The 16,182-nt window shown below is 45.7% G+C and overlaps 1 protein-coding gene across 2 annotated transcripts in view; it reads left to right on the top strand.

Annotated features, from left to right (window-relative positions):
* Positions 1 to 16,182, top strand: part of LOC137371444 (short transient receptor potential channel 6-like) — a 204,424-nt gene that overhangs the window by 55,401 nt on the left and 132,841 nt on the right. Inside the window, exon 2 of one of the 2 annotated variants that reach the window (XM_068034060.1) lies at positions 10,047 to 10,809. In XM_068034060.1, coding sequence (XP_067890161.1) covers positions 10,047 to 10,809 — 763 coding nt within the window. Of the gene's footprint in view, positions 1 to 10,043; positions 10,810 to 16,182 lie in introns of both variants that reach the window. The other variant, XM_068034059.1, reaches the window with a different exon arrangement.

Here is a 16,182-nt window from a genome sequence, read left to right as displayed (position 1 = left end):
CATCTCTCAGTGTTGTCTATAGGCCACCAGTTAGTGGGAAGGGTGTGGAGGAACAAATTTGCAAGGAAATTAGAGGTGCAAAAATTATAGGGTAGTTATAATGGCAGACTTTAATTATCCAAACATAGACTGGGATAGTAATAGTGTAAAGGGCAGTGAGGGGCAAGAGTTCCTAGACTGTGTTCAGGAACATTTTCTACAGCAGTATGTTTCCAGTCCAACAAGAGGAGGCACCACTAGAGCTGGTTCTTGGGAATGAGGTGGGCCAAGTGGATCTAATTTCAATAGGAGAGCATTTAGCGGACAGTGATCATTATATAATAAGGTTTAGGCTGATTATAGAAAAGTATTAAAAGTATTAAATGAATACTTTGCATCTGTCTTTGCCTGGATTGCATCTTCCCTGGTAATGTTGAAAGAGGAGGTAATTCAGACACTAGAATAGTTTAAAATTGATAGAGGATGTATTAGATAGGCTGTCTGTACTTAAAGTGGATAAAGCACCAGAACCGGATGAGATGCATCCAAGGATACTGAGGGAAGTGAGGGTGGAAATCATGGAGGCACTGGCCATAATTTTTCAGTCTTCCTTAGACTTGGGAGTGGTGCCAAAGGACTGGAGAATTGCAAACGTTACACCCATCTTCAAAGAAGGGTGCAAAGATAAACCCAGCAACTACAGGCTAGTCAGTTTAACTTCGGTGGTGGCAAAACTTCTAGAAAAAATAATTTGGGACAAAATTTTGTCACTTTGACAAATGTGGGTTAATTAAGGGAAACCTGCATGGATTTCTTGAGGGAAAACCATGTTTAACTTGCTGGAGTTTTTTGAGGAGGTAACACAGGGTTGATGAGGGAAATGCTGTGATGTGGTGTACATTGACTTTCAAAAGGCATTTAATACAGTGCCACACAATAGACTTGTGAGCAAACTTGTCGCTCATAGAATAAAAAGGACAGTAGCAACATGGATATGAAATTGGCTGAGTGACAGGAAAAAAACAGAAGTAGTTAATGGATGTTTTTCAGGCTGATGGAAGGTTTGTAGTGAATTTCTCCAGGGGTCAGTATTGGGACCCTTCCTGATCTATATTAATGACCTACCTTGGTGTACAGGGCACAATTTCAAAGTTTGCAGATGATACGGAATTTGGAAGCATTGTGAACTGTGAGGAGGATAGTGTAGAACTCCAAAAGGACATAAGGAAAGCAGAAAAGTTGGTGGAATGGGCATGAAGTTCAATGCAGAGAAATGTGAAGTCATTTATTTTGGTAGGAAGAACATGGAGAGACAATATAAAATAAAGGGTACAATTCTAAAGGGGATGCAGGAGCAGAGGGACCTGGGTGTATATGTGCATATGTCATTGAAGGTGGCAGGACAAGTTGAGAGCGCAGTTAATAAAGCATACAGTATCCTGGGCTTTATTAATAGGGGCATAGAGTACAGGAGCAAGGAAATTATGTTGAACTTGTATAAGACACTAGTTTGGCCTCAACTGGAGTACTGCGTCCAGTTCTGCACACCACTTCAGGAAAGTCGAGGGCATTGGAGAGAGTGCAGAAAAGATTCACGAGAATGGTTCCAGGGATGAAGAACTTCAGTTATGAAGATAGATTGGAGAAGTTAGGACTTCTTCCTTGGAGAAGAGAAGGCTGAGAGGTGATTTGATAGAGGTATTCAAAATCATGAGGGCTCTGGACTGACTAGACAGATTAACTGTTCCCACTCGTGAAAGGATTGGGAACAGGAGGGCACAGATTTAAAGTATTTGGTAAGAAAAGCAAAAGTGACATGAGGAAAACTTTCATGCAGAGAATAGTTAAAGTCTGAAATGCACAGCCTGTGAATGTGGTGGAGGCAGGTTCAATTGAAGCATTCAAAAGGGAATTAGTCTGTTTTATGAAAAGGAAGAATGTACAGGGTTACGGGGAGAAGGCGGGGGAATGGAATTGAGTGAATTGTTCTTTCGGAGAGCTGGTGTGGACACGATGGGCCGAATGGCCTCCTTCTACACTAACAATTCTGTAATTCAACAGGTGAGAACTTAACTAATTGTCTAACAGGACCCATCAAAGTGCTGGCATCTGCTAGTTGATGTGTGCTGTGACTGTGCACCCTCTGAAGGAATGAATTCTTCTGAGGAATCATCATAATCTCTGGACAGGGGCTGCTGTACTTTGCGTAATGGCCCTGGAGGAGAGAAGAAACATATGACTTCGTCATGGGATGTGCAAATGTTGTAACTCTTGTTAGAAGGGTTTTATTTTTGTACTAAAATTTTAAAATTGTGTGTTTTAAAAGACTGAAAAAAGGATTTTCAGTGGACATGGACACCTGCAAATCACTGAAATTTTTGGATGTTGACTTTGTATATAATAATAGGAAAGCATGCAGTTTCAAGGAAGCCAGCCAGGGGTTCTGACCTCCTCGGAGCAACACTTTTGAATGACGGGGGAGACTGTCTCGTCATGTGATCAGCTCAGGAAGGTTTACTTTAACTTTGGACCCTTTTAAAATCCAGTAAGTTGGACAAAGAGCGGGGCATTTGAAACTTAGTCCTGACCTGCCTGGAAACTAGAGAAAAAGATCTCTCTCTGTAAAGGAAACCTGCATCTCTTGAAAATAAATCCCATATTTGAAAGATGGCAGATTCCTATTGCCTCCTCTCTCAAGAATTCCTGCATCCAACATGGTTCCTCTTGCCTCTTGTGTTTTGGGAAATCCTGGAACCTGAAGAAATCTTCTGTTATACTGCTGCTGTCAGTTCTAAGTAGATATGTTGCTGTACTCCTGCTGAAAGACTTGTGATGCCCGCTGTAGTTGAATTGCCTTGAACGCCTACCCATCACAGACTGTTCATCAACCTCGCCTGGAGAGACTTCAAGTGGCATCCGACTATTTGACTCTGGGACACTTCACTCAACCGAAGATTTTCCTACCAGAACATGACAGACTGAATTATTTTATTATTCCTTTTATTCATATGAAACAGCTGTAAACCAGAATCCTTTTTTCCCTTGTTAACATTTCATATATATAGATTTATCTCATTAATAAATAGTTAGTGGTGTTTAAAGAAACCTGGTTGCTGTGCTTGATTCTGGGGGGGCGAAAATAGACTCCAATTGGCGATTCTTCGGTAGGTGGGAAAAATGTATTGCTGTGAGCCGTGGAGAAGTGGGACTGAATTAACAGTGCATTTCTCCTGCCTTGGTCATAACACTATGCATGATTAAGGTGATCAAACGTTATTTGGTTCTAAAGTAATCAAATTGACTATCTTGTAGGAAATGTGGGCTGGAGTTATTTAATTCTGCCTCTGTGGCAATGACGTCCCAGTGTCTCCATCTCCAATGGTCAAGGATGCTGATATGCAAACCATCTTTTAAAGTTCATCTCCCCTGTCTCCTCCACCTCACCTCCAACACTAACATCAAGACCATCCATTAAGGTTCCTCTGCCATGTCCTTCCCTTCCATTAGCCCACTGGGTCACACTTGCGCTAAAGTTCTGTCTTGCCCTAGCCCTGAACTCTAATCTTTCTCTCCTACTTCCCTTCATACCTTCTCCAAGCTCATCTTGTCCATGACATCCACCTCCTGCTCTGTCAACTCTATTCCCACTAAACTGCTGACCACTCAATTTCCCCTCTTCAAGTGTTGAACTTCTATCCTTTAAATCTGCCATCATCAACCCTCTCCTCGAAAAACTAACCCTTTTCCCCACTGTCTTTGCAAACTACTGCCCTATCTCCAACCTCCCTTTCCTCTCCAAAGTCCTTGAGCGTGTTGTCATCTCCCAAATCTGTGCCCATCTTTCCCTGAGCTCCATGTTTGAATCCCTCCAATCAGTTTTCTGTCCTTCAAAACACTCTTTAAAACCTACCTCTTTGACCAAGCTCTTGGTTATCTGACCTAATATCGCCGCCATATGTGGCTTGGTGTCATATTTTGTTTAATAATGCTCTTGCGAAGCACCTCGAGACATTTTATTATAAAGGTGCTATATAAATATGTTATTGTTGTTTTTGTTATGCCACTTTTATCCAAAGCCCCCTACTCGGTATTGTGATCCATGATCTATGGGACTCCACCTCCAGTCTCTCCCTTTCCCTTTATCTTGTACTCTCTTCTGAAAGCAGGCATGACAGATTTATGAATGGCTGTAAAGCAGATGTGTATGCAATGCATTCAGTGAGAGTGACTATTAGGCAGATGCATCACAACTGGCACTTGCAATTATTTGAGGTTGTGTATTCAGAATTGCAGGGAGCTGACGGAGTGGTAGCACATTATATAAGAATTGGGGTGAGTTGAGTGGTGGATGGTGGAAGATGAGTGAGAGTGCATCGAAGGAACAATGGGTGCTGCTGAAACTTAAGTGGATGTGAGGAGTGATGTGAATGGAGATTGCATAGCAAGACAGGGTGAAAGGTACGGTGAGGATGTAGGTGAATCTGTAACTTTGTTAACCTTTCCTGACCTGGTTGAGTCACTAAAACGCTTCAGGCACTGGATCCAAGGCAACATAATCGCGCCCCTGCTGTTCGCCTCGTGGAGCAGCTCAATCTCACATTCTTTGTTGTGACAGCAGCTTTTGTTCCATTACTAGGATAGAGAAACTCCTTCCTCCCCCTTCCTGCATCCAACAGTAGTCCAGGGAAGCATCATTCAATCTGTGTGTAGCCTTCGTTCTCCTTGATCCCCGAATCACGTGGAGGGGGCCGGCAGTCAGTCCCCGGCAATGCTGTCAGCTGCCTGATGCCATTTTAAAGGGCAGTCAGCCCTGCTGGCTTATTTAAATATTTAATAACATATTCAATAAAATTAAATAAATAGGTTTCTTTTGCCCCCTTCCACCCCCAATAACAATTACATTTAACTATTTGCCCTTTCCGTTCCCAAAACATTAACCTTAACATCTGACCTTCCCGCAAAATGCACAAGGTTTAATGTACAACCCTTCCCACCATCCCCTACACCCTTGACGTTTGTTTGACCCTGTCCCCCGACTCCCGCACTGATAAACGTACCTCCTTTTCCCCCTCCCCACCAGTGTAGCACCTTGTTTCCCCGGACAGGGATCCGAAGATCATGGTGGGCCCTCTAGATCTGAGGCAAGTATATGTAAATGCATAAATTTCTTTCATTTGAATATGGTGATTGTGGTCCTGTTGCTGGGGGAGGCCGCCACGATGTCTCTCCACCGCTGGGAGGATCGGGCCAGGCTCTGCCAGCGTCTAGGTCCCTGGTGGGCCTCATCCAGGGCCGTCTTCAGGCTTCCCCTGCCACGGATCTCGACATCGACGGCTGCTCAAAATCCAGCCCTCTGTGTTAGTTGCCCGCCAACACTCCCCACGTCACCTGACCGCTTCTTGCCTCTGCCTGATTATCAGGCCCCATATCAATTCAATTCTCAGATTCTGAAATGCAGTAACATTAGAAATGGAAGAACATTCCAGCATCGCAGTTTGCAATAGTTTCAATTTGATAATAGTACCAATAGTGCCCACTCAAAACACATTCATTTCCTGTCTTTAGTAGTTTGGGTTAAATTGTATTAATTGCCATGGCTTCTCTGAGTTAACACATCATGTAAGGGTGGATTGTGTTTTAAACAGAGAAAGCGTTTGTATTGGGCTGGAATTTGTGTCCGCCACCAAAACAATGGGCGGGACCACATGTTGCGGAGCCGCCACAAGCATGGTGGCTCATTTAAATGGCCAGGGCGGACAGCCCACCCCGATAACATGGAGGGGGTGGGCTGTCTGCCCCGGCAATGGCGTCAGCAGTCTTGGTGCAGGCATAGACACCATTTTTAAAGGGCTTTGAGCCCTAGCGTTACATTTAAATATTCAAAGGAGAATGGCTTTAAAAGAATTAAATTGATCTTGCCCCTCTTCCACCCCTTCCCCCCAACAACCATACATTTAATTCCTTGCCCTCTTTCCCACGAAAAATACATAGCTTGTGCACCTGACCTTCCCCCACATAGATCATAAACTTCAAACTTTACCCCTTTCCACCATCCCCTGCACCAATGAAATGACTGACAGCACCCCGCACCCCCCCCCCCCCTTACCCCACCACACTGGAAAACTTACCTGCTCCCCCCCTCCCCACCATTGTTCCGCCTCAGATCCCCAGATGGGGTACTGAAGGTGTGAGTGCTGGCCACCAGCACCAATATCGCTCTGGGACAGACGGCGGGAGCGTGATGGTCAATTAATTTATTTACATTAATTAACATTGAAATTGGACTCTCATTGCGAGTGGTGGGGAGCCATTGAGGCCTCACCGCCACTGTCAATATGGGGCGGGGCCTTCCTGGCTTCAAGGTCCGTGGCGGGCCTCTCCCGAGGCATTTTCTGGCCCCCTGACATCGGGTCTGTAAAATTTAGTTCATAGTGTTTTTCATGTGCATTGATTCTAAACTCTTTAGAAATATTCTTGAAATGGAGTCATTGTTGTAATTTAAGAAAGGCAGCCAATTAGTGCACAGCAATGTAATAATGACTAGATATTCTGTTTTAGGGATGTAGGTTGAGGGATAAATATTGACCAGGACATTTGGGAGAATTCCTCTGCTCTTCTTGAGAAGACAGATGGAAACTTGGTCTGGGATTTTATGCTGGTGATGGAGATCTTGTGGAGTTCTCAGTTTTACCGCCATCATCACCTCTCTGTAGAAGGGTGCCCAACCTACTGCCAATTAGGTACTTAAGCGGACAGCTGCGGGCCTTCCATGGGATCAAGGACCCTGGCAATGGAAGTCTGGCCGGCAACTCTTTTTCATTGAGCAGCTCCACTGTGGAGGAAGTGGTTGGTGGGGGGGGGGGGGGTGCGGTGTAGGGCATTGGCAGCAAATGCAGGAGGGGTGGCTCTCTGCGGGTCCCCCCCCCCCCCCCCCCCCCTCCCCTCCCCTCCTGATGTAGGGTCCCTCATTCAGGCACTAAGTTCTTTTTAACGAGAGGCACCCACCACATCCCCCACCCCCCACCCCCCACCGACCAACCCCGGAGCCGGAAAGCAGCCCACACAGTTTCTCCTGCTGTGCAACCCATGTGGCGACAGGGCCGCCTGCAGCTCCGCTAATCATGGCAGTTGTGGGATGAGGCCCTTCATTGGGCATTAATTGCCCAGTTATGGGCCTCAATTGGTGGCTTAATTTTGGTGTAGGCGGGAAGGTGGCAGGGACCACCCCCTCCCCCGCCACCGTCCCACCTGATTATATGCTTTCCCTGCCTCCAAACCCACTGTGGGGAGAACATAAAATTGCCCCTTTGGTTTAACCTCTCATCCCAAAGACAGATGAAGCATGACTTCTGGCAGCTGTTATTAACCCTCCTAAATCTTTTTACTTGTTATTGAGCATGGACATTTAATTAACATGAAGAATGGACGCATTTGTCTTTTAAAGTACAAAGGAGCAGCATCTTTCAACGAACTGTCTGGAATCAAATACCTCTTTTAATTTAAATATCAAAAACAATCAAACTAACCAAGTAAATTGTTACCATATCTTTAATTTAAGATGTTGCCTGCCATGAGAACTATTGGCTAGATTAGCACAATAGTGGGATACATATACACACTGGGCCAACTAGAATCCGAAAGGAAAGTTGACGGAAATTTCATTCATTCATTTTCACTGAATTATTAATTAGTTGCTGGTGCTAGTCTCCAGCGACTGAGTCAGGGTTCATGCAAGACAAAAAAAATTATTTCAGGTGGTTCCAGATTGCTTTTTAGCAGCACATGGCAGTGTTATGTATAGAAACATTTTTTTTCAGGAATGGCTTTGAACTTGTCAATGGGAAGGGTTTCGTGTTTAACACATTCCCATGAGTGAACTTTGGGCAGCTGACTGGAGGAATGTCATGGCTGGCCAATGAATAGTGCCAGCGGGAGGCCCAGTCCATTTTGAGGGCAAGGACTCATTAGGATCGGGCCAGTGGGCTGTGGATGGAAATTGAGTGCCCAGGGGAGCACAGACATCCAGGCCACAATAATATTGGTTGGCTCTGAAGACCTCCAGAGCAGAAGGTAATAGGTCTGTGGAGTAGGCTCCAGTCTTAAGTGCCATGAAGGTGCTTCCATTATTATTTTTTTTTAGAAGATTTGTGTTTAAAAGATTGTGAACATTCTTTCATTTGAAAGACTGAGAAGATGCCTGGATTTGTTTTTTTTTTAAAAAGGTTATTGGAAGAACACTTTGTCTCTTCCAATAAGTGTTTTTTTAAAAATCCAACGAAGGGCTAAATACACATAAGGAGCCTTGCTGGCTTTTGGAGTTGTTTACAGAGAATTTGCATGTCTAAGTTTTTGGTTGTCAGGAGTATTGGCTTTCTGATTTGGCCGTGGACTGTTTAAATGTTCAGTTGGTGTATAACCTGCTAAGAACGAAGCCACCCAACTCATCCTTTTCCACCTGTTTCAAAAGATCTTCTGCAAATCCAGTGTGATAGCTGAAACTACTCACGCAGTAATTGTCCCGAAAAGCCTGCAAGACTACTCCTCGACGTCTCCTGAACAGAACTGCTCCAGAAAGACAACTGTCTGTGCACATGGACGCCAGACCAAAGGCCATCTGGAACATTCCATATCTTATCCTTTTTCTTCAAGAATTGACAATAACCTGGCAAATTATATATTTTTAAAAAGTTGATCTCTGCAGAGCCAATTTTTTCATTTTTCGTTCTTTTATCTTTAACCGGTGTGTATTACGTTGTTTTAGAAGGGTAGATATTTATACTTCCATATTTCAGACTGTGTTCATAAGCTTTGCATCTTTATTGAATAAGTCTTGTTTTATAATAAACCAATAATTTTTTTGTTTATTAAAGAGACCTGGTTGGCGGATTTTTATTCTGAAACTAACATAGATAAAGTATATAAAAGCAAAATACTGCGGATGCTGGAAATCTGAAATAAAAACAAGAAATGCTGGAACCACTTAGCAGGTCTGGCAGCATCTGTGGAAAGAGAAGCAGAGTTAACGTTTCGGGTCAGTGTCCCTTCATCCGGGTCACTGACCCGAAACGTTAACTCTGCTTCTCTTTCCACAGATGCTGCCAGACCTGCTGAGTGGTTCCAGCATTTCTTGTAAAGTATATAATTGGCTGCATCGGTAACTAGGTTAAACATTTAAATATATATTGTGACCAGTGGAGTGGTGGAACCGGAGAAAGACCGTGCATTCCTCCAACGTTGGTCATGACAAGAGGGTGAGGCTGATTTTGTGGAGCCCTGGGGGAATGTTCCTGCTCCCTGCAGCTCCACAAAAGTAGTGAAACTTACATTTTAGCTTCTCTTTGGTCTAACCGCCAGCTCATACTGGGCAAAGTAAGCACAGCAGCTCGGTCCTATTGATGTCATAGGACCCCAACTTAAATATCAATCAACTGTGTGCCCTCTGAGGGCATCTGCTTGGGCTGCTCATTCAGAGGACCCTGACAAACTGGAGTTGCCCACACTGCAATGGTGGGAATGAGGTGGTAAGTTCTTTCACATCATGTTCAGGGAAGTCATATTAGGACTAAAAAATATGGCTTTGTGAAAATAATATATGATCTATTGCATGGAAAGGTTTGGTGTAGTTTAATTCATATATGACCTAGCCAATGAATTGTTAATGAAAATTGTGCAGTTTCATTGTTCTATTTTGTGAATTGATGGAAGAGTTACACTACATAATTTAGAACTGGCCAGAAATTTGATTAATTGGTTGTCCTAATATTCTAAGTCTTATGACATTGTTGACAAAAATACTTCATGTAAGCATTTTTAATACATAAAAATGACTAAGGTTGTAAGACGTCAATAAAAATAATACAAAACTTATAATAATTCAGCGGCAGTAATGTGGGCATTCTTTGTTAATGAACTGCCAATCTCAATATCTCTTTCACCTTGTGTTACTAAAATTTCACAGAAATGTGAGTTAAAGAATTTGAAATTTTTGATTAATTAGGAATGTTAAGTGAACTTGATGCAAAAGGTCATTCTGCTCTAACTAATGTTTCTCCCCTCCTATTTAGCAGTCGTTTCAATGGGGATAGACCACGACGGCAGACAGTGCAAAAAGGAAGACGACAGGCATTCCGAGGGCCAGCCTACATGTTTAACGATAGGTCCACAAACCTAACTCCTGAAGAAGAAAGATTTCTAGATGCAGCTGAATATGGCAATGTTCCTGTGATCAGACGGATGCTGGAGGAATCGGAAACACTTAATGTGAATTGTGTTGATTATATGGGTCAGAATGCATTGCAATTGTCTGTAGCAAATGAGCATTTGGAGGTCATAGAGCTTCTGTTGAAGATTGATAACCTTTCACGTGTTGGGGATGGTTTGTTATTGGCCATCAGTAAGGGATATGTGCGAATCGTGGAGGCCATCTTGAATCATCATTTGTTTGCTGCCAAAAACACACTGGCTCTGAGTCCAGAGCAATATAAACCAGAGTACAATGATTTCTATGCCTATGATGAAGATGGTACCAGGTTTTCCCATGATATCACTCCAATCATCCTGGCAGCTCATTGCCAAGAATATGAAATAGTTCACATCTTATTGAGAAGGGGGGCCCGTATTGACCGGCCCCACGACTATTTTTGCAAATGCAAGGTGTGTACTGAGAATCAGTTGAATGACTCTTTCAGCCACTCTAGATCTCGAATTAATGCCTACAGAGGTTTGGCAAACCCTGCCTACTTGTCACTCTCCAGTGAGGATCCAGTACTTACAGCTCTGGAGCTCAGTAATGAGCTCAACGTGCTGGCCAATATTGAGAAAGAATTTAAGGTGAGTTAAAGCTCCTTCTATTTGTACTGAATCTATAGTGGGTAGAAGCTCTGAAGTTCTACTAATTAGATTTAACCAATAATTCTGCAATGTACATCCTTATTTTCCCCATGTCACAGGAACCTATTCAATACTAGCAGCTGCTTACATAATTACTGCCATCACTTGATTTCCATATACCTTGATTCTACAGACTTTTCTACAGTAAATTGGTAAATATTGAAATAGTGAGGTTACAATTGCAATATTACTGAATGAGTCTTAATATCTTTGGCCATTCAATATTTACTGTATTTCCAATAAAATGTAGAAATCATTGTCACTAAGTGCATATCATAGGCTGGATTTTAAGCAGCCCTTGATGTTGAGATCCGTGGCAGGGGGGTGCCTGAAGATGGCTCCAATTGAGGCCCACCAAGGACCTCGAAGCTGGCAGGGCCCAGCTCGATCCCCTGCTTACCATGCATTAATATGTATGCCGCTGCAATTCAGCCAGCAGGTCACGATCTTCAACTGAACATGCGGCACTCACGTGCCTTCAATTTCAAGTCGGAGAAAAGCCGGTGGCACCAAAGCGTCAGTCCTCAGAGCCTGTGAAGGTGGGTTGGTGGCTGCAATAAGAGGGGTCTTAACTCAGCATTCATGAAGGGAGGAACCCTGTACCCTTCTTCCATAAAGGGGGCCACTCTGCGCCCGTTAACGTTTGGGGGCAAGGGGGTGAAGGGGGCTGACCCTGCCTTCAGCCAGTGCTGTTTGGGGGAGCGCGGGAAACAATGGTCCATGACTCCTTTGTGTGGGGTGGGGGCCACAAGTGGTAGGAGGTTTAAGGTCATGTTGCCTGTGGTCCAATCCAGCCAAGGGTAATAATATGATTGGTCATGCTGCCCAGCTCTTATTCGCAGCTAAGATGGGCAATGTCATGCCATACCATATAGGTGGATGCTAGAACTTAGCTGAAGCACCAATTCACATCACTCTCTACCCTGACAGGAAGGCCTGGCCTGATATTGCTGGTGGTGGCGAGGCTTTGCAGCGGCCCCCCCTGCCACTCGGTGACGGGACCAAAATTTAAATGTTCATTTAGTAGAATAAATGAATTAATTATGTACCTGCACCTGCCATCTGTTCTGGTGCCATATTGGTGCTGTGGGCCGACACTCCCAAGCCTTTGGATCTCCGTCCGGTGTTCTAAGGCAGAACAATGATGGAGGGGGAAGCAGGTAAATTTCTCAGTGTGGGAAGTGGGGTTGGGGGGGGCGGGGGCGGGATAAAACTAATTTCATTGGTCTAGGGGGTGGTGAGAAGGGGTAAAGTTTAAAGTTGATAAAGTTTTGTTGGGGGTGGGAGGGAGGCTTGATTGGAGGCAGGCTGCTGATCAGGATCCCCTTTGACTTTGGATGACTTGGGCGGTCGTCCTCTGGGTGCACGAGGCCTGGAGGGTCCCAGGTGCCTGAGGGCCTCCTGCACCAGTGCAGGGCTGTCCTTAGATGTCGTGGCTGCTGGAGCTGGACTCACCGGAGGATGGATTGAGGAGCCAGTGTCCATATTGGAATCACCCTGAGGGGGAACCCCAGATATGGAGCGCTGGCTCACCTCCACCCTCTCGAGGCTCATAGGAACCTCGCTGCTCTCCTGCGAAGGACCAGTTGCAGAGACACTCTCCAGGCCCCTGGTCCCCCTCTCGCCTAGCCACTGCTGCGTCCAGCTCATGGCCGAGGCGAGGGTTTGTAGGTCTGTGCGCATCTGTGGAATGTGGCTCTCCATGAGGGTCGCCATCCTGTCCAAGAAGGAAGCCATGCACTTATATGCCTGGGACATGGCCGCTGTCCTGGCCTGGATGGACTCCCCCACTGTTGGAGAAATCCAGATTATGCCAAATTGTTGAACAAATTCTCCGGACTCAGACTTTGAGAATAAACACTTTATTCATGATATCATGGAGAGCACACCTTACCTAAAAGCGGTCCAGTGCTACTCTCTAGAACAAAGGAAATCCACAACGGATATACAGTTACTCAGCCCATCCCGGCTGGACATAATCCAATCAGAATGGTTATTGATTACATACATTACACATTGTACCAATTAAATTACTCATTAGGCATCATGTGGCAACATGATCAGCTCATGCCGGCCCTGATCATCAATTGATGAGCTCAGGTCCCATCCATTATCCTGAAGTCTCCCAACTGTCACTTTTAATTGGGCCTGCATTCCTGAAGGTGTCGTGCAGTCTGCAGTTACACTGATAAGAGGGGCCCCCTCTCGTTATCTGTGTCATGCTGGACCAAGCTCCAACTGTGAGCTCCATCTGTCCCACAGTGCCTCGGTCGAAAACTCCATTTTGTATCAATATGTGGCTATACTTTAGCTCATATATGAAAGAATATATGTATTCACCAGGATTATATTAATCTACTTACTCAAACAACAGTTATAGAAGCAAAGACTCAGCAAAACTGCTCCCACACCCATTGTTAGCTCAAGGCTGCGCATGGCCAATGGCATCTCTGCCAGATGTTGCCTTACCTCTCCCTGCAACTCCAGCATGCCCTGTGCTGTCGACACCAAAGGATCATCAACCCTGGGCTAAGCATGGGTTTGGCCACAAACAGTCCTCCAACTGTCAGAGGCCTTGCCTTTCTCGGCCTCAGCCGGATGTTCGGCTGCATGTGTGGTACTCTCCAGCTTGTGACCGAAACTCTAAAGCTGATCGGATTCCCGCCGAGGTGAATGTATCTGTGCTGGTGGAAAGTGCGGGAGTGTCATTGGACACTACATCCTCCTGAGGTTGTCTGTTCCTCAGAGGTGCTGGAAATCTCCAGGGCCTGCAATGCCGACTCTGAGCGTTGCCCTGCAAGATACAATGTGAAGAGCACCGTTTTAGATTTAATGGTGTATATGTGATGAATATGACCGCACTGTGTCCAAAAATGAAATATTTTGAGTAATGATTGTGTTTATCAAATAAATGTATGTTCACCCCGGGACCCCAAGCTCCACGTCCGAAACAGCACGTCCTCTCTGGCTGCCATCTACCTCGAGGGCTGCCACCTACCTCTAGGGCCTCCTCCTCAGCCTGTGATAGCTGTTTGATGTCTGACACGCCTCCACCTGTCCTGGAGGATTCCCTCACATTATGCGCCCTCTTCGCCTGGAAGAACAAGGATGCAGATGCTGAACATTACCAAACAACAAAATGACGCATGTCACAACGGGCGCTACAACAAAAGGTGGAGAAAACTCTGTCATACGGATTCAACCTGTCATGTAGGTGCCATGCTCAAGTGCAAATGAGGGTGAGTTCTTTCACACATGCAGCCACTCATATGGCATCAATCCTCCCCGCCTGACCTCCCTGTCTTTGACATGGCAGTGGCACCCATGACACCTAGGTCAAACAGTCGTACTACAAAGTACCACTTAACTTTGCCATACACATGAGATTGTTCCTCCTCCTGCAGCACTGGACCCAATCTCGGCGGATGACCCCACAGCAGCTCACCTCCTCTGCAATCTCCATCCAGTCTTCCTTGGTCAGGCAAGAGGGCCTCCTCTTACCATCACTGGGGAAAAGGACCTCCTGGCTTTCCCGTACAGCCTGGAGGAGAGAGAGCAGGGAGGCATCGCTGAACCGTGGGGCCACCCTTCCTCGCACCTCTGCCATCTCTGGTGCCTTGCAGAGGTGGTTGTTTGGCAGCTGGGGCTCTTTACACTTCACTGCTGGTGAATGAGGATGAATGCAGGGCTGGCTGCCATTTAAATATGGCACCAGCACCTGCTGACTTGTCAGCTGATGCCATTCACAACATTGTTCAGCCCGCCCACTCCACGTGATTGGGGGGAGGGGACGGCCCGACCTGGGCATGCTAAACAGCTGCTGTGCTTCTTTCTGCTTGGCGGTGGGCTCATAGAATCCAGTCCCATATGTGACTAGCTCATTTGCCTGAATCTTAATGCACACAAAGCTGTTAAATTTTCTGGTAACCTCCCATTACATGTTCTAAAGCCCCGTATTCAAATAGACTGTGTATCATAATTTTCTCATAGTTTGTCCATAACTGCTTTGTTTGTTGTGAAGTTGTCCAAGGTTACACCACAATTGCAGGTTCGCCTTCTGACCGCTAGAACTAAGCGAGTCTGAACAGCGAGGCACACATGCTGTGCTGGAAGCAGGCCAAGTAGGTGGTATTGAGTCTGCGATAGACAGGCTGGCCTTGCAGCTGCTGAAGCAGCAGGAGACATGTGGGCTCCATTCTACAAACTTACTCCACTCTAGCCTTAAGGATCTCTGCCAGCCAAAGTGAACCTGTATGACAAGGGAGGCCCCAGCTCACCACTGCCCCTATAAATATCCCAGAGGTGACAAGTTGCCAAAACCTGACCCACAGAGAAACCAAGATGGCCTCAATACGTCTCGTTTCTACAAGTATTTAGCATAGTGGCCGATGTCGTCATCGCGTGACGTGTGCATCTTTGGGCAACGCGCCTGGTCGGCCTCTGCATGTGCTTTACACATACAGTAATGCAACGCCAATGGGTATTCACGCATGTGGCAAGCTCCGCTCCTCCCCCGCTTCTCTTTTTCCCCCCCCCCCCACCCTCACTGCTCTCTCCGGCCGCTACGCTCTTTCGGCCAACGGGTATTCACGCATGCGTCAAGCTTTGCTGTTCTCTCCAGCCACTCCGCTCTTTCACCCGCTCGCTCGCTCTCTTTCTCCCGCCCCCCCCCCCCCCAATTGTGTGCTGCCATGTGTTTAGGTTAGGTTGCCTTCGTGTGATTATTTGAGCAGCGCCATCTTTAGTCCTGGCAGCTGCCTGAAGTCGCAGACTGTGACATTTTAGTGGCACATGCTGCATTTGTGCATGTGCCACTGCAGCGCCACCTAGTGGTAGCATTGTCAGCAAACTCAGCCTATTTAAAAAGGAGAAGAGTAACTAAAGTGAGCATTGGTCCTCGAGGGAGTGAGTCTGGGGAATTAATAATGGGAAATAAGGAAATGCCAGAAGCGCTGAACAGATATTGTGTCTGCCTTCACTGGAGAAGACTCAAATAACATTCCAGAAATACTTGTAAATCAAGAGGTGAAAGGGAGGGAGGAACTTAAAACAGTCACAATCACCAAGGAAAGGGGACTGAGAAAACTATTAGAACTAAAGGCTGACAAGTCCCCATGACCTGATGGCCTGCATCCTAGGCCATCTTAAAAGAAGTAGCTGCAGTGATAGTAGATGCATTGGTTGTAATTTTCCAAAATTCCCTAGATTCTGGAAAGGCCCCATCATATTAGAAAATAGTGAATGTATCTCCTCTTCAAGAAAGGAGGGAGACAGAAAGCAGGAAACTACAGGCCAGTTAGCCGAACATCTGTC

This window comes from Heterodontus francisci, chromosome 6 (assembly GCF_036365525.1).
Source record: "Heterodontus francisci isolate sHetFra1 chromosome 6, sHetFra1.hap1, whole genome shotgun sequence".
Classification (NCBI taxonomy): Eukaryota; Metazoa; Chordata; class Chondrichthyes; order Heterodontiformes; family Heterodontidae; genus Heterodontus; species Heterodontus francisci.
The sequence above is the reverse complement of the archived record's forward strand: the minus strand, read 5'-3'. Positions and strand labels throughout refer to the sequence as shown.